General features: G+C 35.7%; 3 protein-coding genes across 3 annotated transcripts in view; 2 read left to right on the top strand and 1 right to left on the bottom strand.

Annotated features, from left to right (window-relative positions):
* Nucleotides 1-9,096: 9,096 nt before the first annotated feature.
* Nucleotides 9,097-16,216, bottom strand: fs(2)ltoPP43 (female sterile (2) ltoPP43). The gene is made up of 5 exons (XM_089651302.1): nt 16,105-16,216; nt 15,584-15,731; nt 15,141-15,499; nt 13,504-13,694; nt 9,097-11,595 (listed from the first exon to the last, which is right to left on the bottom strand). The coding sequence occupies exons 2-5, from the start codon at nt 15,728-15,730 to the stop codon at nt 11,306-11,308; spliced, it is 987 nt and encodes a 328-aa protein (XP_089507428.1). The 5' UTR covers nt 15,731; nt 16,105-16,216; the 3' UTR covers nt 9,097-11,305.
* Nucleotides 16,217-19,388: 3,172 nt separating this feature from the next.
* LOC149424145 (mediator of RNA polymerase II transcription subunit 15-like) lies at nt 19,389-21,769 on the top strand. Its single transcript, XM_089631180.1, has 3 exons — nt 19,389-19,642; nt 20,124-20,260; nt 20,343-21,769. The coding sequence occupies exons 1-3, from the start codon at nt 19,554-19,556 to the stop codon at nt 20,414-20,416; spliced, it is 300 nt and encodes a 99-aa protein (XP_089487306.1). The 5' UTR covers nt 19,389-19,553; the 3' UTR covers nt 20,417-21,769.
* A 1,425-nt stretch (nt 21,770-23,194) lies between these two features.
* MED15 (mediator complex subunit 15) overlaps nt 23,195-24,311 on the top strand; it is a 29,750-nt gene continuing 28,633 nt past the window's right edge. Inside the window, exons 1-2 of the mRNA XM_089651301.1 lie at nt 23,195-23,495; nt 24,042-24,181. Coding sequence (XP_089507427.1) covers nt 23,413-23,495; nt 24,042-24,181 — 223 coding nt within the window. The 5' untranslated portion in view covers nt 23,195-23,412. The remainder of the gene's footprint in view (nt 23,496-24,041; nt 24,182-24,311) is intronic.

Genomic DNA, 24,311 nt, shown 5'->3' with positions numbered 1-24,311 from the left:
TTCTGTATATAAATAGAAGAAAGATCAAATATAAAGTACCAAAATCAAAACATGTTCTTTTTACTGATCTGGCAGAAGTATTTTGTTTGTTTCACGGAAGCGACCAGATTCACAAACCCGTAGATTAAATAGACCCACATTGATGCACTCACTGAAATAACCTTATCGGTTATTTTATTCTATGCAGCAATTTACCCCCAGCATGTGCAAAAAGCGGGAAATAATTGGCAAAACTAACATCACGATATTTTTTTCACAAAACTGCAGGAAAAAAACATGGACGTAGCAGTGGTGCTAGGTAGGTACTGCGGATCTGGCAACGATTCTCTCAAACGTATCTCATAAAATGCCCCGTTGGAGAGATAGTGGTTGCAGATTAATCCACCCGCGAATATTACGTTTAAACGTTTGAACAGCAGCTACTCCTATCTACTGTTAAAAGTAATGCACTTTCATATTTGGTGAATTTTTTTTTGGCCTCAACAGAACAAAAATAAATGTGGGCAGATAGTAGATAGTTACCCACGTACTACGTAGATATTCTCTTCGTTTTTTCCTGCAATTATGTTGTGATCTGCGGTCTACGTACAAGTAGGTACTACATATTACGTCAAAAGTTTAACTCTGTCTCACCAGGGCCGGCCCTGTGCCAACCCATGTTGAATAACCAACACCTCTGCCATACGTCACCCCAATTGGTTCGCTACGTTTATTGATTTAGCAGGGGTGCCCGGGTTCATTGGGTAAGGTTTGTTGACCTCTCCAACTAACCTCTAGACCAGAGGTTCCCAAAGTGGTCTAAATGGACCCCCAGGGGTCAATATCGGCATGCTGGGGGTCTATGTCAGCGAGAAAAAAATTTGGGGGTCCACGAGGTTCAAATGGGGGTACATACGAGCGGACCCCCATTTACCTCAAGTCAACATTTAGGAGTTCCGTAAATGACACAATAGACCTAACGCACAAATATAATAGACTGAGAAATTACTTATTTGATATTTGTATTTTTATATTTCGTAAAGTTGTTAATTGAGGTATATAAATAGAGCCTACGTTCCTTTTCTCGTCAAAATTAATATATTCAAGCAAAACATTGCAAAACAAGAACGGAAGCCGCGAATTTTCCTAGTTCCCCAGCTTGTTTTTGAAAAACGTCCAGGGTAATAATGACGTTCAACATTTAAATGCACTTCACACAGACTTCAAAACCAAGTTTGAGGACATTTTGACTATGGGAATGCAACATTAAAGAATCGGATATCATGTGACAAGAAGAACTGACCGGAATAAGCACTGACAAAGAACTTAAGGGGCAGTTCTGTAGGGCTACAGAAAGAAATTCCCGTTGCTTATCCTGCTTCATTTTCATTTGGTGTAATACCTCACAAGGGTGCCCCTGTCTGCACAATGTAAAGACAGAGCAACTATACCGCCACCCGGTTGTTGGACAGGCAAGGGAAGGGAATATTTTTACTAAAAAGATAAATGATTATCACATGGGACGTTAATAGTTTTTAGGAAAATTCAATTTTCGGCAGGCAGGGGGTCTACGGAAAAAAATATTTGGCAAGTGGTCTACGGGGTAAAAAAGTTTGGGAACCTCTGCTCTAGACCCTTCGCCTTACGCCGCAGCGAGAAGGATAGATTCATGCGTCCGTCACTCCTGGACACTCCTGGATCCCTAGATTCCTACCCACCCCTCATACCTTTGTTATTTTCCATCCCAGAACTTGCCTTAAAAATACTCACCTCACAGCATCCCCAAAGATGACATAATTATTATCCTCAGGTCCGCCTGTGTAAAAAAAATGGCGGTTGATTTTGGCGCACCCTGATTCCTAGGTGATCACTGTAATCAATAATACTGGGATGATTTGTATTTTTGTGTACAGCCGTTTTTACGAAAAATAATCTCAGAGGCGATGAGTTTCAGGACTGTTAGGTATTATCAGCGCCTTGGCAATTCGGCGCCCGGAGCGGACTGCTCCAATTGCGCCTGCATAGGGCCGGCCTGTAGTCTCATTCATACACCACAGTCGTAATAAAAAAATTCCTTTGCCATGATCATAATGGTTAGGTGGGTTTTTGTGCTTTCTTATTGGCTAGCAAAATATGGTGGTCTGCAGCGTTTGCATGCGCCTCAAAGCAAATAATAGGTAGGTACTTTATCGAAAAATCCAAAATCACGTCATAATATAACTTTTCGGTAGGATATAATCTTTGTTTCAGATATTGTGATGTTTTGAAAAATTATCAATTTCTATTAAAATTATGGTAAAATTACGAAAAAATTCAAAATTTCAATTCATATTAAATAATCAATAATTGCCTACCTGTCCTAGTGGCTATACCAATCAAGAGGCATCTACGCATATAAGTGTGCATAGCAACTTTTGGCAATGGTAAAATGATGTGTACATACTTAACCCTTAGCGCGGTTTTATATAATATAGCACCTAACCCTCTCGCAGTGTACCTAATGCTGCGTATACATTTTTTTTTTTTTTTTTTTACAGTATTACCGCACAAGAGTCCCAACTGCTCCCGTCTGGAGCCAGTGAGACTATGGCATCCCCAATTGGGGTATGTTGTGAGGCTGAGGGTATTGGGGAGGGGAGGGAGATGGGGAAGAGGAAGGTGGGGAAGTACCTGGCTATTCAGATCTGGTCACCAAACACGGCTAAAGCCATTTCAAGCAACGTTTCAATTCTGAATGGTGGTCTTACACCAGGGCGATACTGAGAGTATCTTCCACTCTGGAACGTGCCGCAAATATACTATATATTATTTTTAATTTTTAATTAATTAATTGTGAAATAACACAAATTAATCAAATAAAATTTATTTGCGCACGCCGGGTTCGAACCCGCGACCTTCGGATCTGTAGTCAAAAGCGTATACCACTAGACCACGCCGGCCGTCGAACATTTGCGACATTTGCGAAAGGTGGAGAACAAGTCAGAGTTCAGAAAAATTTGAGAATCATCTACAATGACATGAGGTAGTGATCCCACTGGTTCCATGATATTTCATCAAAATGACAACTAAACACACCTTTAAAATGTGATATGGTCATTAAAAGTGATGAAACAAAAACTAGGGTAAATTGTTACCTATGTAACCTACTTAACCTAGTTTTTGTTTCATCACTTTATATCACTTTTTGTAGGTGTGTTGAATTGTCATTTTAATGAGATACCCGGTCACCGCAGCCACTATATCCATGGCTACACCTGACTTACTTTCTTCTGGGCATGCTTAGACTTCACTCCTTGCAGCACAAACACTTATTCAGACTGCTGCGAGGCTATATCGAGAACTCAAGTCATTTTGGAGAGTGTGAGAGTGAGAGTTCCTGATGACTATCTTAGACAGCGTCATAAAGATTATTTTATCTGCCTTTAGAATCAACCTACCAATGTTTCTCCCTGGTTCTCGGGGGGGAGTATATATTGCTCCTGAATAAAATCTCTTCTGGGTATCCAGCACGGTCGATCAATAAACATTTTATCGATAATATCAATTAGTTATCGTTCCTGAGCATGTCTGCAGATCGCTAACGTATAAACAACAGTTAACAACGGCTAATTGTTCTCAATTTATTCTACATAAACTGTTGTTTGGACGTTAGTGTTCTGCACTCGTGCTTGGGAACGATGAAAAGTTACCGAAATTAACAATAAAACCTTTATCGATTGATCGTGCTAGATACGTCATAAGAGAAATACTATTGATTCTTGAAAGAATCTCTCCTCAATGACTTAATCTTCACCGCAGCCTTATTTTTTTTGTTCTGCCTACCCACTTAAATATTTGTAAATCTCTTTTTTTGCAAATATTACATGTATTTTTTTTTGTTTTTGTTTTATTAACAGAGTGATAACCAATAATACATATATACGTAAGTAAGAACATCGGTAAGTGTACAGCAGACAGAGGGTTAATATTGACAAAATTACGAAGAAATAACAAATTATATATATATACCAACCGTCCATGACGGTGTATAAAGTATTTCAAATAATCTGCATAACGGTAGGTATATAATATATGTTCAAGCTGTTAATTTATGTCTCCCTAATTGAGAATAGAGGGGGTGTCGTTAAACAGGAATAACACCTTACATATAAACTTTAAATTATGAACATATGTGTACAGAATAACAAATGTCTATACGCTAAACATTGCAAAATAAAAAAATATTTTACAGAAAATAATTATTTTTTTTTAAATTCATGTGTGTATAATATAAACATATATTTAACACTGATTTTTTTATACAATAATATATCACACAACCAAATTAGTTTGAGGTAAAGTGTGTGTAAAAGGGCGCAATTTCCCTGTGAGAGGTCCATTGCAAAAAGGGTGCCTTAGTACATATCGGCGTTAGCTCAGGTGGTAGAAGGTGAGGTCATGATCATCAGGGGTCAGGTCAGCTTCTGCTTTTACACGGGGAACTGATTAACAAACAAACCACTTCGAATTCGTCAAAGGAAACGCATTAATGGGGTATGATGGTATATTCACAAAGCACAATTACAAACAGGTTCACAAATGAGATGGGTCATTTACATCCTAAATATCCCTAGCGTTTCGTTAGGAACAATCTCTCTTGATAATTTAGGTTCTGGCTGGCAAGCGTGGGTGTAGGCATAGATCAAGTCACAAAAGGCACATAAAAGGTAAAGATAGTTAGTCCGCTTACATGAATCTGTAGTAGGTTTCGCGTACATGATGAACCACAAAAGGAGGGTTATCTTCCGTACTGTACGCGCTATTACGCGTACATTTCTCCATGGTGAGTAGGCACAGCGATTAGGTACAGGCTTTGAAAATACTTGTACAAAGCGGCCGTTAATTTAGGCGCGCAAACACGGCGTCCTCGTTGATAGCGGAACGGACATGTAGGCAGGGCCAAAGCTAGATTGTGAGTGTGGCCGTTGGTGGTTTGAATGCCGGCGAGTGTGGCGTGGAGCAGTTTTACCAACTTGGCCGTGCGCGAGGCAGGTGCGCGCGCACAGTGACAATGGTAACAACTCACCGCTTACTGATTTGAATTCGCGGGAGTTTTGAACGTGTCCGATTCGTTACGTGACATGTGTTTTAAGTTTATTCTTAAAATTTTCATCATTTTTTCAGTTTCTATTTCTTAAGGGAGTTTTTTAAAACATTTAATGGCTTAGTATGTGTAATGGTGTTGTGCCGTTGTTCAATTGAGTTTAGGGATTATTATTTGTCCTGTGGCTCTCGTTCTGTTGCTCAATGACTCTATTATTAGTTTATCTTTGTGGATTTGGAGTGTGTAATTTTTTATATGCATAAATATTTGCGCATTCATAATATTCCTAGCAGAGGCATAGCTCTGTAGTTAGGTCTTTTGGTGCCCGGGGACGAACTATCCAAATGGCACCCGTAGTAATGATGAAACACAATTCTGTGTTTGAAATTTAAGCAAATAATGGTCACACTTAGATCATGAAACACACCCACATCGCATTTCTTGTGTTCTTCTTTACTCTATGGGGGAAAAGGTTTCACAAAAACAAGATTGTTGCTTAGTATAAAATTTTGCTATTAATCATTATTTTCATATTTTTACAGGTAAAAGAATAAACAGAATAACCTTTATTCACTGAATAGCAGAACCATATTATATCTGAAATCTGGTTTGCATTATGTCCATCGATTCATTGTATGTATAACTTGTACCAAACTTTATTATTTAACCACTTGAGCTGGCTAAGTCCTCCATCACAACACAAGCAACATTTTCGGCTTTCTGTGGTGGTAGTAGGAGATTTTCAAACATTGTTGGGTTATTCGTAACCCGGGAATGTTTGTCTTTCTTTTTAAAAAAAAAAAAAAAAAAAAATATATATACCAATAGCTTTACCCAAATTTGGGTAGCTGTGGGTGGGTGATTTTTTATGAATTTATTACGAACTTCCCGCAACCAGCTAATACGTATAGTCACTAGCTTAATTAAGCTTCTATCAAATACCGAAAGATGTCACTGATTATTCTCTCATAGAATATTCTAGATAACATTTTGCACGATGAAGTTGCTATTTTAAATTGTTCTCAAAAAATTGAACAACTGTTTACAAGTTAATTTTGTTTTAAATATCTGTCACTATGGGCCACGGACCTAATAATCCCTTCACAGAGCATTAGAGCGATTTTGTATGAATGGCATTGAAGCCAAATCTAGCGTGAGGGAAAATTTCCTGGCAGCCATCTCGTATGACTAACTTTTGAACTGTTTGCAAAATGGTGCATATGAACTATTGTTAAATATTTAATTTTTGTGTTGTTAATGCAGTTATAATAGATTATGAATTTTTGGGGTATTTGATAAGACAAAGAATGGGATACGTCATCAAAAAATTTAAGTAGGTTTTGGCATTTTCCATACTTCTTCCCCCTCACCTGTGGCTTAAAATTTTTCTAGAATTTCTCTGTCCAGGGCTTTTTAGGTCCAAGCTATGGACATTTCCAGTAGATCATAGACAACATTAGAACATTTAATACCCTAAACAAGTACAAAGTAGGGCAATTTCGGTAACATATTGAATTCACGCATTTACAAATTTAACGATAATTTTTTTCTTTTATATTTACGTATTAATATTCAGAGGTATATAGAGCGCGGCTAAATCCAAAACCGAATGCTTGGAAATGTCAATCGCTCAGGGCTTCCTTTTTATTTTTAAACACTATCGCTCGAGTGGTTAAAAAAATATATATTTTAGTTATACTATATTATGTTAGAAAAGGTAGTTCTGCAGAAAAATACACTGCATTACATTTCACTGCTTAGAGCCGGTAAGACAATTAGTAAATGACCACCCCTGATCTGAATAAAATGATTTCCCTCAGGCCTCCTTCGAGGAGATATTAAAGAAGGACCAACCAATCAAAATATTACTTGAAATTAATTAATTTAATTAATTTCGACGGCCGGCAAATAAATTTTATTTGATTAATTTGTGTTATTTCACAATTAATTAATTAAAATAATATATAGTATATTTGCGGCACGTTCCAGAGTGGAAGATACTACCAGTATCGCCCTGGTGTAAGACCACCATTCAGAATTGAAACGTTGCTCCAAATGGCTTTAGCCGTGTTTAGTGACTAGATCTGAATAGCCAGGCACTTCCCCACCTTCCTCTTTCCCTTCCCCACTTACCTTCAGCCTCACAACATCCCCCAATTGGGGATGCCATAGTCTCACTGGCTCCAGACGGGAGCAGTTGGGACTCTTGTGAGGTATTCACTATAAAAAAAAAATAATAATAATAATTAGTCGGCTTTTGCAGTTACGAAAATTATCTGAGTTGTACAATTCAAGGTAAGAACTTTTGTAAAGGAAGAATAATAATAAAATACGAGGGCCATCCAAAACGTAAGGGCTCCTGAGGCTGGGGAAAATTTTTTATTTCTAAATTAGCGCACGTGGCGTGTAGGGGGGATCCTAACGGTTAGTTTATAAGGTAGCACTTGTTTGTCAGCCATTTTGTTCAGTCACAGTAAATTATTCCGATGGAGAGGTCGTCGTGCGATCCCACCACCTCCCGTGTGTTTTTATACATATTTCTATATTTAGGTTTATTTAAAAACCAGCACCGAACGTAAAAGAACGTATTTGAACGTAAAAGCAAAAAGCGCTATTGTTTCTCTATCTGCATAGACAGACTGAGCCATAGCAACGCATGACGGGGTACAGCTAGTAGTTTAATATATTTGTGAAGTATCCTGTGAATTTCAATTAAATACAATCATTTTTCAATCCTACATAAATGTTGTAACCTTACTTTCTGTGTGACCCTCGTAGATATTTTTCCTTATATTCCAGAGTACAATTTTATGAATGGAATTCTTATACCTAAAATATAAACAGCTTCATAGAACTTCTTAAAGGAGGAAGTCCCACTTAGCATTCCAAATCTATAACTATGTTTGTATCCTAAAGTATTTTAAAATCACAATTTTGCAACACAATACGCGTAATACAATATTCATATACATATCTTTCTGTATTGTGTTAAAGTTGTGGAAATCAGACCTTGAATTAGTAAAGAAATTGGTCGCTGAAGTTGTGGCATTTCAATAAAATATTCATTTCCAATGGAGTTGGTTGAAAAGCTATATCGTTTCCTACATTTCACATCCACTTATCAGATTGATTTCAAAGTAAAATGGAACTCGCACATGCAATCTCTCACAATAAAATATTCATTTCCAATGGAGTTGGTTGAAAAGCTATATCGTTTCCTACATTTCACATCCACTTATCAGATTGATTTCAAAGTAAAATGGAACTCGCACATGCAATCTCTCACAATAAAATATTCATTTCCAATGGAGTTGGTTGAAAAGCTATATCGTTTCCTACATTTCACATCCACTTATCAGATTGATTTCAAAGTAAAATGGAACTCGCACATGCAATCTCTCACAATAAAATATTCATTTCCAATGGAGTTGGTTGAAAAGCTATATCGTTTCCTACATTTCACATCCACTTATCAGATTGATTTCAAAGTAAAATGGAACTCGCACATGCAATCTCTCACAATAAAATATTCATTTCCAATGGAGTTGGTTGAAAAGCTATATCGTTTCCTACATTTCACATCCACTTATCAGATTGATTTCAAAGTAAAATGGAACTCGCACATGCAATCTCTCACAATAAAATATTCATTTCCAATGGAGTTGGTTGAAAAGCTATATCGTTTCCTACATTTCACATCCACTTATCAGATTGATTTCAAAGTAAAATGGAACTCGCACATGCAATCTCTCACAATAAAATATTCATTTCCAATGGAGTTGGTTGAAAAGCTATATCGTTTCCTACATTTCACATCCACTTATCAGATTGATTTCAAAGTAAAATGGAACTCGCACATGCAATCTCTCACAATAAAATATTCATTTCCAATGGAGTTGGTTGAAAAGCTATATCGTTTCCTACATTTCACATCCACTTATCAGATTGATTTCAATGTAAAATGGAACTCGCACATGCAATCTCTCACAGTAAAATTATTGTTGCCTGTAAAAACTCACTATTAATTAAAAAAAAAAAAACTATGGAGAGCTGTTGTAGTATTTGAAATTTAATCATAAAGGTGCATAATATGATGGTATAACATTAGAAATAAAAATTAGCGGAATTCGTTTTTACAAAAGTGAAAATAAGGTTTAAGTAATGGCGCATTCTCACCTGATGTCATAAATAAACCACTCACTAGATCGATATCATCGAGTTTTTTGTATGAAACTAATTGGTCCTAAAAAACCATAGATATGACAATACATAGACAGTAAAATTCTCATTCGGAGCCTACTTATTATACTATACACCAATGAAAAACTCTGAAATTTTATTCCAAAGACTTCCAGAGTTTTTCATTGGTGGATACAGTTAGGCAATCATATGATGTCAAAATATTTCAGTTCCAATTTTCGATCGGAGTTATACCCCCCTGCCTGATGTATTCTATAAGTCTCTATGGTCAATTTATAGAACGAAAGTTGAAGTCCATTCAACTTTGGGTTTCTATTCCACAGAAAAACCTGTTCTCACATATCTATTTCATAGATTCTATGGAATAGATCTGAGAATGGATTAGGTGAGATTCCGGCTTAACCCTGTTTCCGTAGAGAAATATTGGTTTATACCATAGTAAAATAACTTTTTGGTTCTAGCCTATTTAGCACGCTGTCTCTCTTACAAGTCTGACATCGCAAATCGCCATACTTTTTAAATTTCAGAATGATGTTAAGACGCTTTTGAAATTTAAGCACAGAATGTTCAGACTTGTGGATAACGGAACCCATTCACATGGCATTTCTTGTGTTTTCTTTATTATATGTTTTATACAATGGTTTAATTCCGCACTTAATAATAATTCATAACCTTATTCTTAAAACCAATACTTAAATACAAATTACATTTACACTTTATACAAACATTTGTAAAAATATTGCTACATACAAGATATTGGATGGTAAGGTGCACTAACTTTGGGAAGTGATTGATTCTACATGATGTTTTAAGGTAGTTTTTATGTTAAAAAGTTGATTTATTTTTTTGGCAAAAAATTCTTTAGTGGAAAAATATTTTTGAATAGGAAAAAAACAATGGAAAACGAAAAAAGTTATTTATCTTTTTACTTTTACCATCATGCAGAATAAGCTCCCGAAGTTTGTATACTTTACCCCCGGACGCCATGTATAGCTAAATTATATAACCACTAATACGAAACACAGTTCTTTATTCGGGTGAGATATGTAGAATGAAATTGTGCAAACAGTGCTTTTTAGTAATCTGATATACCATATTCCCAGATGCCATATATGCCATGAAACTGAAAATTGGCAGATGAGGTTTGAAAACTTCAGTAGATTGGTGACAAAAATCAGTTACTTGATACATGAAGTTTCACTAAAATGTATACACTGTGTCAAAATCTTCCGTGCGATGGGATGGATTGGGTTGAATTAGCCTGCGTTGAAAAGTTTTAATCTTAAGATGACACCTATAAAAATGCGTACGGGAATGTTGAATTACCCTTTTTTATGAAAATACTTTTTTTTAACTAATAATAACTTCACACAGGAAAATAATTTCCCTCGCGGCTTATGTCAACTTTGGGATGTTGTGTGGAGAGTCTTTTTGAGGAGAGGAAGGGGTGAATGTGGGTCTTGAAGAGACCCATGTTGTAGGAGGAAGGATACACAGAGGCTGACAAATCGTTCCACACCCGAGCTGTTGAACTCAAGAACGAATCGCAGAAACAACCCGAACAAATGTTAACCGGGTAAAAATTTTAGGAACGCGTTAAGCGTGTTTCCTGACTATGCACAGTTACTGAAAGGAATCAATGGCGCTAGTTCCTCAAAGCATCTTCCGTTGGAATACCGGTGAGACAAGGACAGCATTCCCACCTGATGCCTGTGTAAAGATTGCAATGCTCTAAAGTCTGTTAAGTTAGAAAAAACGAAGGCATATTTGAGAGATAGCTTCTTGAGACTGGATTGACATTTCGATCCCTTTTAGACATAATCAAACATGATTGAATACCGCACCAAGTCATCAGGCTCGGAATATGACAGACAGTGGGACTATGACACCCCCGTTGGGGAATATTATAAATGGAATAGGTGAAGTAGAAGGCGTAAAAGGGAGCAAAGCCATTAAAAAAACCTTTCATAAAGAAGGGAAATGAATTCTCCACCGAACGCAGTAAGTTTATAAGAACACCAAACATGTTGTCGAGAAATAATATCAATACTCATCATTGTCCGAACCAGATTCCCCATTGTAAGATTTAACATAATCATTATCACTGTCTTCACCATCCGTTTTCGCCTCAGGCACATCTTCTGCCCCGTAGGTGTGGATGAGACTGGGCTCCCCGTCTATTTCCAAATTCTTGGACTTGAACAGCTTGGCCTTGTACATGGCGTAGGAGAGACCATATCGGTCCACATCATCCTGGTAGGCCGACTTGCTCTTCGAGGCCGAAGCCCCGTACACCATCTCCTCTTCGCCACCGTCACTGGAGAGTGTTTCTTCTGCAAATTAAATAAATCCATTTCTTTCCAATTCTTTATACCCAGAGGGCTTTTACGTAAATATAGGTAGTATAACTTTAACAAGAGATGTAGTTTTGAACACGAGAAAGAAATAATATAAATTAAAATCCATAGATAAAAAATGCATACACGAAATAAAAATAAAAGAAAAAAAATCAAAACCAAATACAGTGATCAGTTAGGATTACAAAGAGACAACCAAAAGTTTAAGAATAGGGTTTTACATAATAGGTTTAAATATAATCTACAAAATTCAGCAAGTTAACATTAAACATGTAAATCTGGTTTCCCATAGTGTGAAACACTGCTGTACCGGGGAATAAGCAATGTAGTTTTATATATATTATTATTCCGGGGAATAGACAATTTTAAATTGGGCCCGATGGATAGCAATATTTCACATAGCCGACAATCTTACACAAATATGTATTCATATTCAAAAATATGAATTCGTCCCTAACGGGGTAGAAAATTCCCGCCAGCCACCGTTGTGCCTCGGGCTAACCACAGCGTTAACCGCCGCGCAATACCGCCCCTTTGTTTTTTACTACTTACTTCTAGAATAATTCCCAATTATACGTTTTTTTTCAGACCCGACGACTGAGAAATATATTATATTATAAATATATATATTCAAGTTTTCAGAAATTGTGTTGACAAAAGATTATTTGCACGATATATCAGTGAATCGACCTCATTATAACAGCTAACTAAATATGAAGATAAACCTGAACAAAAATATTGGTTTGTAATTGCTCATTATAGCCGTGAACTAGCTATTGCCGTGATCATTATAACCAAGTTTGACTGTATTTGCAATTGTACATAGTATTTGGTATCTTATTTTCCTTACTGTTTGTTTCCATTCTTGAATAATTACGTACTCAATCTAAATATAATGTATAAAAAATAAAGATGTCCCAAAAAAGATTGCATATTTACTTAACAATACAAATAGAATCTATGGCTTGTTAAAATCAGTCAATTACCCACCTAATATTAATATGCGGTGATTTCCATATAATTAAAATATAATTATTTTTATCTATGTCCACGTGTTTGCCAAATATATATAGGTACAAATATTATCTTGAGAGATATGAACATGTCAAGCCCCACAAAAAAGTATAATTAGTATATTTATCCCATTTAAAGGATGACAATTAAATCACCCTAAAAAACAATGAAATAGAATATCCTTGAGTTCATTCTCTTAGATAATGACTGACCTTGACCAAATATTCAACATGTTTGATGTACAAGATATTCGCCAAATATGTATATAAAAACACTACCAAGTACATTTTTCACCAAAAAATCAAATTTCAAAGGAACACAAACTGACAAATAGACCTGTTATACAAGCGTACGCACAAAACATAAAAACTCTGTTGATGAACACAAGCTATGGGCAAAGACACCATAAACACAAGGCGATAAAAGCATTTTTACACTCAATTTAAAAAATTAGGGAAACAGAATCATTTAATGTACAAAATTAAGAATTGGAAATCACACAAATTCCACATCTTAAAAGAATGAAACTACATTTCAAAACTAACATATACTAAACATATACATATACAAAACTAACTAAACTACATAACATATACATAATACACAATATGTATATACATATACACAACCGTATCTCATAATTTAGAATAATAATAATTTTGCCTAATTTTCATTACCGTCGTTATTATTATTATATTATTTTATAAAATTGTAAAATGAGGGCCTCAACAAGAATAAAGCACCCAGTGAGGCCCACTTTATCAAATAACGTTTTAAATTAAAGTTATTGTATCAAAGTAAAACAAATAAAACAAAATAGTAAAGTTATCGTACCTAGGTCATTGAAAAAAAGGACATTATGTTTGTTACCTAGGTCACAATTCATCATGGCCTTTCTCATGTCCTCTTCCTGTATGCTGTCATCAGTGTCGGGATAGTCATTCCTCCAATTGTTCTCATCATTGGAGTCTTCATCATCCTCAGCATCATTATCGGATACGGCATTGAGGCCGTTGTCTCTGTAGGAGCCAAACACCAAGTCTCCATGGTACGGGTCTATTCTAAAAATACATACTAAAACCTTAATATGGTGCCGGAACAAAATTTATAACAATATGTTATTTTTGTATGCACTAGAAAAATACAAAGTAAAAACTATTTTTAGCAACTACCCCAGATTCAGATTTTTGCTAAGTGTCACAATTTCCTGGTGTCTCAGCATCTCATAGGAGGTAGACAAAATTAACATAAAGGATATTCATTTCAATTACCTTCGTGGAAATTTTAGAATCCCAAATTGTAAAACACATTTTAATCAATACCCTAAATGTCTTGCAATAAATAGAAGTCGAGAATGTAAGATCTAAGGCTGCCTTTATTAAAACCAACATTGGGATTCTTATAACATTGAAATAAATAGCCTACAAATCAATTCAAAAATAAATATTATTATTACCACCAACCATAGAATAAAGAATAACACAAGAAGTGCGTAGTGGGTGTGTTACGTGATCCAAATATTTGCCTAATCGAGGCTTAAATTTCCAATACAAAACTGTTAACGAAATTTATATGGGATGGAGATCTACAATGTCAGGCGAATGTAAGTGAGATGAAGAGCTGGGCTGTGGGGTTAAATGGAACATTTGATTCCATTCAAATTTGTATGGAAGACACTTCTAGTGTTATTCTTTATTCAATGCCACCAGCACCAGTTTTAAGAATCTTAAACTAGGCTAAAAACTTCAAGCCTATTTCCTTGTCCTTTGTAAATATGTGTTGTGTCAGGGTGTTTGTAAGAAAAATAGCTTTTATCGTCGGTCAGTTTATTTATCTTACATAAAGGGTTCACAGCTTATGGTAAAAAACAATGATCACTTAAAGTTCTCAAATATCACTTAAGCACAGCGTAATAGCCGCAACAGAGGACCCGGGGGGTCTCTTAGTTGGGTGGAGATTCTCCCGACAAGTAATGTCCCCGAGGGAGCTGTTACTTGAATTCCCAAAGAGGACCCGGAGGGCTCTCTCGACTTGGTACTGGGGAGTGTTTAACTTCTCCCAACAAGTAATGTCCCCGAGGGAGCTGTTACTTGAATTCCCAAGGAGGACCCGGAGGGTTCTCTCCACTTGGTACTGGGGAGTGTTTAACTGGGCAATGACCACTAGGATTCTGTTGCTTAGTTAACCAGGAGACTGGGTACTCTGCCTTCAAAATGGGCTGCACGGCGTTATATACCCTTTGGCCGGTCAGTACCGGCCGCTGACGGAGGGGTGGGGGTAGCTCGGCCAATGGGGTGTCTTTCTGTACGGGGAATCGGCTGCGATTGGCCGAGCGAGACGGCGCTATGCGTGTGAGGGAGAAAGTATTCGGATTCGTGCGTCGGTCGATATGCCGCGCGCTACAGTGTTAAATATATTTTGATTTTTGAATGGTGCATTAAATAACATTAACAAGGTGCACAGAAAATTATCTGTAATTTATGAAATAAATAATTTAAAAAACCAACCTGACAATATCATCCAGCATTGTGACATCAAAATCTTTTTGCTGGGACAAATACAAATCGTAGGCATATTCTTCAGTTGTACTTGAATTCATTTGTTCAGGTTCTTCTTTGGAATGGTGGAGATCCAACACAGCATACTCATCACCAATGGATCCATCCACATCCTCGGGCACATCTTCGCAACACAAGGTCAAACCCCTGCTATAGTTTAAGATCTTTATTCTTTTGTCTTGGACGGTGGTTTTATGTTCGTCTTTCAATTTGTTGACTAAATCGGGTATTGTTTTACTTGGATCTAACAGGTTTGTCTTGCTGTGCTGATCTTTCAACCAGGATTTCTTAATTTGTTGTGAATTATCCTAAAAAAAATACATAATGTAAATAATGCTAGCTGAATGATTTTTTCAATTCAAACTACAGTTAGTAAGAAAGTATTTAATTACCGATTCTTTGACTGTTCCAGAGAAAATGAATACAGATGGTGACAGTTGATTTTGGTTTTCTGTTCTGGGGCGCTTGCAGTGCAGTACGAGGGCTTCCAGGGGACTCTCTTCCAACCGCCTCTTGACTCGCACTATTGTTGACGACATTCTGTTAACATTAAGATGTGTTATACATAACTTTGCTTTAAAATAACTAAAAGAAACATGTACACGTACATCTTTTAAACCTGACTGATTATTAATGCTATTATGAAAACAAAAATGAAACGCAGCAGAGAAATGATACATAAATAATATTATTATAGACAACGATTTAAAAATAACATTTTATAGGAAGTAATAGAAAAATACATTGATTGGGGGAATTACGCACAGGTTTTGGCACAAGCATTGATAATCATAAAATACCAGTTAACGAAAAAAATATTACAGGTTATGTTATTATTGTTAATATGAAGTTCAACCACCAACTACAAACTGTTTAATCTTAGCTTATAATTTATTTATTTTTTAAAACTAACGTTTGTCAATGCAGCAGTAATTATATGAATCCGTATTTACAAAAATATATTATATTATTTATTAATTAAACTGAATTAAACGAACGCTGGTATAATAGCTGTCAAAATAAACCATAGAGTTTACGAAAATATAGATATGGAACATATGGAATAATTGATGTCAATCTCATAGATTGACATAAATGTAGAAAATGTTGTTTTTTTTTGCTTTTTCCGGATCCGAACATTCCTGACCAGCGATGGGCACAGATGGGCAGTATGGGGCGTATGGGCACAATCTATGAATCGTCGATGATTTCTGAATCCTTTGATCATCAAAATATTTCGATTCATTATCATGGACAGACATCACATAGGTAATCAGAGACAATCGTTTTGAAAATCATTCCACACCACAGCCGTCACGTCATTGATCAGAATTCACCCGATAACAAAAATCGATTCCCATCTCCGAGAAACGTCAAAAATATCACGGATTGCTTGACGAATGAGATATTATTCCCGTTGTACATTGTATTACGTACTACCCAATATAATTTGATATCCACTGGAAATTGGGAACTAAGAACTGGGATTACGCAACTATCCTTAGCTAATTGTCAAATCTTTAATTAGGATATTATCTACTAACCGAAGAAGCTGCGAGTATGTAAACAGCTTATTTGTTTTTTAGGTTGGGATTTACAATGCCCGTGCATTTACTGTGTAAAAAGAGGCATTCTCACATATAATAAATTGGGAAAGTTATTAATTAACATATATTGATAAATCACTTCGAGGGCGCTCCATAAAGAAACTTTATGTAGAATTATTTTATGTGAAAAATGCAATCGGCCCAGTATAAAAATTTTATATTCAATATTATTTTAGTGTTCGTGGGGATCAAACATATTTTTATTATTTCTTCTATAGAAGAATGACTTCACAGAATAGTGAGAAATGTGTTGAGATTTCAAACCTCCAGTAGGAATATTTTACTATAATATAGTATTTCCTTATAATTGGAGGTAGGTACGAAACTTATCTATATTATTTATTGAGTTTAAATGAAGATATAATAAATATGAAAGGTATTCAAAATCCTTGTCATTCACATAATTAATATAATATTACCATAGATATACCGGTCAGGTATTACGTTGCTATCTGCAATCTAGAAGTAAACAATAAAAATCCCCCTTCCCTCGATTACGATAATGTTTCGATCCTATTCTCCACGATCCAAGTCCATCACTATTCTCTTGTTTTGTCTGATGAGCGATATATTCTTGGTCATGTTATTTTTTTACCCTTAATCATAGAATATTCAATAATTCTTTTTATATATTTGAATGCTACTTTAATACATACGATAGATTGTTAATTGGAGTGTTATTACTATACTTAAGGGAGTTTAATATTACACTATGCATATAAAAGAAAAGGAGGAACGAGTAAAAAAGAAAAGAAGTAACGCAATTACAAATTTTTTAAACATTTATTAAAAATTAGTGTATAAGTTTGAGTGTTGGTTTAAATCTAGGCTTAATACTGTTCTTAATTCTTATTCTTAAAATTAATTGTCTTTTTACTTAATCCTAAATTATTGTTCATTAAATGTCTTTAAAAGTTGGGTCGCGTTACGAAATAAATATAAAAAAATTGTTCATGCACTTCCCTTTTCGATGATTCTGGATTCTTCACGTTCGCACTTATCACTGATAACACAAGCGGCAACTTGGGTTAGTTCCGAAGAGCGGAATCAGTTCAGCCTGGGCCAAGGCTCCGAAGGGCGGAGTCGGTAGGCAGCGACTCCTGAGAGGGCCAGCTTCCTGGGCGGAAGTCTGGTGACCACTCTGGCTTCCTGGGCGGAAGTTCGTGGGGTTACGGGGAGAGCCTCGGCGACCGCTCCAAGGGGGAGGACAGGAGGTTCCTCGGCGGAGGTGAGATGGTAACTCCTGAGAGGGCAGCTTCCTGGGCGGAAGAGCCTCGGAGATCCAGTGACCGTAGCACGCCTGTGGTGGGGTGCTGGAACTATAGTGGTTCCGCTTTACACCACTTCGGTACGTTGTTTGGGTCCATGGCGCTGGCATCGCCATTCTCACCGCTAGATTATTTTTAAATATTTTAAAATTACATTTTTACAATACGACCTTCAAATAATTGCAATATAGCCTACCGCCTTGGGCGAAGGTTTTTATTGCCCTTGGGTCGCTTGCTTAACATTTTCCCATTTCAGATTTATGACCATATGAGCGTCTAGATCTAAATCTGCGGACTAATAGGTGTATCTCTAGGTTGGCTTTCTAATTTTTTTATTACGGTTGCGGGCCAATCTATACAACTTAATATTTAAGTCTAATAATACGAATCGCCGCCTACATCTGCGTGTAAAGTAACGGAGAACATATGCGGGCGCACGTCTTCAATTTGGTCGTTCTGTGAATTCAAGTCACGTAGACCTAGGGACATATCAGGAGAATGTTTAGACTAGAATTAATTTTTTTATTTGTTATGATATCAATTCACAAAATAAATCCGTCATCCCACGGATCAGTAAGCAATCGACATAAATCGAATGCTTCAAGACCCTGCGCCGAAAAATTTCATACTGAACTGCATACCTTATTATAGCGAACTTAATTTTTTGTGCATGGTCTTATAGCATTCGGTTTACGTCGATTGCTTACCGCCCGTTGGACGGCAGGCTAAGATAATGAGTGGGAAATTTTGTTTGCGCAGCGATGGAAGTCTTCAATCACGTACTGTGAAGGATATAGGACAAGTATTAAATCTATACAAAATTTCACGTTGTATTTAAAAAAAATTAAACATGTCATTGTAAACATATTCGATTTTTAAAGTAAAATTAACGCTTCTCTATCTCCTTATTATTAATACTAATATTATAGATACTACAATTTTGTTTTCGAATGCTATTCAAGACGTTATTGTTTTTAATCCGCGTTTCTTACTCGCAATTATTGTGACCGAAAAATTGGTGGTCATAAAAAATATTCGGTTTACAGGTTTTATACTTGAAAATATTCGGTTTACAGGCAAATTCTTTTGCGTGTGAATTGATAAAATTTTGTTTGTATTCAAGGAAAACCATAAATGAAAACAGTTTTATTTTAATTAATAAATATTTCTTAATCATTCGATGATAATTTTAATTAATTTGTGATGAAACATAATTTGTTGACAAACCAAAATGTATCGATTAATGGACATCACTGGGTAGTGCATATTGCATTTCCATAGATATATTTTATTGTGCATTTTTGACAGAAATTTGTTATTTTATCTGTTATCTGTCATTTACCTGCAACCTGCAATCTGCTGCAATCAGTGCAATATACACTAAGTTGCATCCCGTTTTATTAAGCAGATTTTCCGTAATCTAATCTCTCCTCGTGTTTCTGACCTCTTTATTCAACTTGAATTGCCAGTTATCTGCACTTGACAAGATGATAGACTTACAAACTTCACCCTTATCCGATCCGGAGCCTGTGTCGTGGCCGTCAATAGCGTTCAGGCAGCGAGTCATTGCGAGAATGTAAGCTTTTATAAAAATCCCCTTGAATTTTTTGATTAACCACCTTATCATTATTTTTATTTCCCCAAAACAATCACGTATGCATGGACTTCCATTGCATGATCACCTGCTGTTATCAGTTAAATATAGATGATATTATATTTAATATTATTGTACCATGATCGAGCATTGCTACTCAAGCTGCTCGATTATTCAAATCACTCCAGTTGCTCGAGCAATTCTGGAAATCACTCGGTGCTGGCCCGTTATTCATACAGGTTTTACTTAATGACTCATCGCCTGAACGGCTCGAGCAATTCTCAATTCCAAAGATGAACGCAAGTAGTAGTAGAAGCTTGAAAGATACTGATGGGTGACATCTGGAGTTGGGAGTATATTCTGTTGTGCTCTACTATGAGTTATGGCCCGAGTGATTTGCTCGATTACACTCATCGCCGCCTATAACTGTATGGGATATAATACAATTAATATTGTTTTGCAGTGATGATGCACTTGAGCGATCTGTCATCGGACCTCGCAATAGCATTCAGATGGAGTTTCTTATCTTTAAGAAAGCCAAGTTTAAGGAACAGTACTTGATTTTGGTGTCCAAGTTGCTGATACGTATCAGGGATACAAGTAAGTTCTAGCAAATGCTTGCCGTAATGATTGCTCACATCCTTTGACATCTTCATTAATCACCGATTCTTGATCATTCCAGAGAAAAAACCTCCACCATTGTTAACTACATCGGCGCTGCAACCCATGGAGAGACCTGGACCTAAACGCCGATAGAAAATCCTCCTCAAGCTGGTCTCCCTACTGTTCTTCATGTCCAACCACATTCAGCCACCAGTGTTTAGGTCTCCTCCATTGTCCTGCAAACTTACTTTTTAATATTTACCTGTAATATCTTTTTATTGAAAAATTTGTGTAAAATCATTTTCTTGAATTTTTCCAAAGATTCTTATTACGATCTTTCTCTCAAAATCATAATATAATGATACCATTTTTTCATTTAAGCTAAGTAAGCGCCAGCACTGAAACGCTTGCTTAGAACTGGTCTGAGAAGTATTTTATAGAAGTTGGATTTAGTCCTAATTTATTTATTTATTCACACCCCATTTGGTTTTTTCTAGATAGGAATCTCAATTTTAATGTCTTGGAGAACGTAGTAGGCCAGGGAGATTGTCTGTTCATTTATTTTGTCATTTTGCGGTGTTTTGGATTGAATTTACCCAAATAAAATCAAAGAGAAGAAGACTAAAGATTTGCCAAATTGATCTCGGTTTTTAGATCTGGGGCGCTTGCAGTGCAACGCCAGGTCTAAAGGTATACTTTAAACAATTCATAATCTGTTCTTTCATTGATGGTGCTAATTTATTTATTTTAGAAAAAAAAACAGTTTTATGTTATGCTTTAAAATATTAAGATGAATTGCTTATTTGCGCCTGTACATACGCAATACGAAGACGTAGTTTTGTCCTTATATGTACAAACTCAATTCTTTCTAGAATGGCAAACAAATACAATATTGTTTTGGTGATTTAACCCAATTTTGTATTTGTATGCCTTTCTTGAAAGAATTGAGTTTGTATACTGACAAAACTATTTATTCATATTGCATATGCACGGGCTAAAAAAATAATTTGTCTTAATATTTTGAAGCATAACTTGCAAAAAGTGTTTTTTCCTAAAATAAATAAATTAGCGCCATCTATGAAGGAGCAGATTAAGTTTAGTGTACCCTTAAACACATTCTGTGAACTTTTATTGCATTTTAAGTTATATTACATATTAAATTATTTTACATTTGAGTTATATTACACACTTAGTTTTTTTTTAAATACCAATAGAAACATGCAGATCCCAACCTTTCATTTATACAACATGAACATGGAGATGAAATATAAATATGATCATTTTAAACAATGCTTAATAAGCACAATGGTGCGTTTTCATAGAAGACGACACATACAATATTTTACATGTGCCACCTTTTGTAACCCATTTCAGACTATGTACATAAGTATATTAAATTCAGGCATTTAAAGCAAGTTTCTACCCCATCTACTCTATAACAAAGATATTTTTAGTATTAAGTTTTACTCTGTGTAAACAAATGAATAAAATATTTAGATAGAACAATTTCAGATTTTTATTTAATTAGTTCGTTGTCAATTACTGCGGTAGTACGTTTAATTATACGAAGGAATTCGCCAGGCTAATTTGTTCGATTTTGGGAACAATCAGCTATTTTCCCTAGAGCATAAGAGTAAATTTGTTCGCTTTTTGGAAGAGCTGGTAATGGTTACATAGAAATCGTTGTGACCATGTTCCCTTACCGTCATGGTGATTTATTCATGCCGTCATAGATAGAAATATGAACTAAACGGTGCTAGAGAGAAAATGTCGAATACCGATTTGCATATTGTTTATGGGCGTGTTCTTGGATTAAGTATAATAATATTATCGTCACTCCAAGTGTTTGTTATTGTTTCGTTGCATTGTTGCATTTCTATCAAGCTGTCAAAACAAACCAATGGATTTGACAGCCATAGATGTTGAATGACAAATTCAAACTAGTGATGGGCATAATCGAAACATTTTGAAGAATATCCTTTTATTCCGAATAATCAAAATGATCCAAGATTCGAAAGCAGTTGACTTAAAATAAATGTTGATGTAGCACAAAACTTTCATATTTGTGTAAGAAAATGGATTTTAAGAAGAATAGGATTAAGTGCATCAAATAGAGAGAGATATCGTTACAATATTAGAAGACCCTGAAGTGTATCGAAATCATTCACGAAATTCAGATGAACAATTTGGTAAAGTTGCCGAATTCCGATGCATTTTTTAAAACAATAACGTTTCAAATTCGATTTCAACTTAATAACTGCTGGAAAAAGTAATTAAAGTCGTGGGGGTGGAAATACATGTACAAAATAGGTTATTTAAAGAATTGAAGCGTATTAAAATGAAATCCGAACTCAATTGAGAAAGAATGGAAATTTAATGCATCTTTTACCATCCCGACCCAAATAGATATTTACTGTAGTAGATAAGGAAGTTGAAACCATGAGCTTTTTTTAAATTTTGCACGTTAAAATAATTACTACAGAAAGAAAAAAAAGCGTGCATTGGAATTCGGCAACTTTACCATCGTCAAAAACTAAAATAGAAATAACATTGAAATATCTGACTCTGAGTTTCATTTTCAAGTTTCCACTCGTTTTTGATTTAACTACTTTTTTATGTGAATAAGAGTCCCAACCGTATGGAGCCAGTGAGACTATTGCATTCCAAATTGGGGTATGTTGTGAAGCTGAAGGCAGTGGTGAGAGGAAGGAGATGTAGATGATTAATGTGAATAAGTACCTGGCTATCTCCGCACGTTTCATCATTATGTTTAACTCAACCAGATTAATAACAACCGCTTAACCAAATTGAGTCGTCCGTAAGTCACATTAATTGCGGAGGTAAGATATATTTTCCGATTTTCATTTTCGTTAATATATTTCGAAATAGTGAGAACACTGCTTTTCCATAGATAAGATTGCTCATGTTTCTCGTGTTCTCATGTAGTTTTGACAGAAATCTGTTGTTATTTCATTTGCCACTTTGTTTTCCTGTGATGTTATCTGCACTGAATTGCATCCTGTTTTGACAAGCGAGCTTTCCTCGTTAGGCTTTTTGTAATCTAATCGCTCCGTGTGTGTTTGACCTATTTATTCATTTTGAATCGCTAGTTATCTGTTAAATTATAAATAGCCGCTACAATTGACAATATGAGCGACTTAAAGTTTAACATTGGACCAGACGATGGATCTTGGCGAACGCCTGCATTTAGGCAGAATGTTGTGGCTAAAATGTATGTTTTTTAATGATAATCCTCACGGAATAGTTGAAACTAATTTACGATAACTTTGTTATTATATCATCGTCATTCATTTCGGGAATTAAAAATTAGAATGTTAAAATTAAAAATTTCCCAAATGTAGATAACTAACTAACCATCACGCCGTTTCCCCTCAGGGGTAGGCAAAGAGGACGGACTGCTCGCAAACAACTCGCTCTTAGCACACATTGTAGAAACCCAAATGTAGATAGTTTCCTTTTATAGTAATCAAGGTGAATCAAAAGGTTTTATTAAAAAAAATCGTAATAAGTGTGGCCAGCGATCCCGGATTATTACCTTTATTTCTTAGACAAAGCACATCTCAATTGACTTAACTTTGTGAGTCGTTGGCCCATCGGCCTGTGTTTATATTGAGTGCAATGAACGCGACCTTATCTTATTAGGGTACGAAACAGGACAAAAAAGCGCAAGCCGAACTACGAACGGGAAAAGGAACGAAGCAACGTACTTAGCAAATAACTGTTTTTGTAATGTATTATTATTTTTTTTATTTTACAGAGATGAATCCATTCAGCGATCTGGCATGCCAACATCTCGCAATAGCATTGAGATGGAAAATCATGTCTTTCAGAAAGCCAAGTCCAAGGAAGAATACTTGAGTATGGTGGCGAGGCTGATACTACATGTCAGAGATATAAGTAAGCACAAACAAATCCTTGCCAATATGATTATGAATTCATAATATTATAGTATTAAGTAAGATTGAATCGACCTAGTAAACCTTAACAAAATAACCTACAGAGTAGAATTGATGTGTCAGACATGACC

This window comes from Hesperophylax consimilis, chromosome 4 (assembly GCF_061612785.1).
Source record: "Hesperophylax consimilis isolate HC1 chromosome 4, BYU_Hcon_1.0, whole genome shotgun sequence".
NCBI lineage: Eukaryota > Metazoa > Arthropoda > Insecta > Trichoptera > Limnephilidae > Hesperophylax > Hesperophylax consimilis.
Note: the sequence above shows the minus strand (reverse complement) of the source record. Positions and strands in the feature narration are given on the sequence as shown.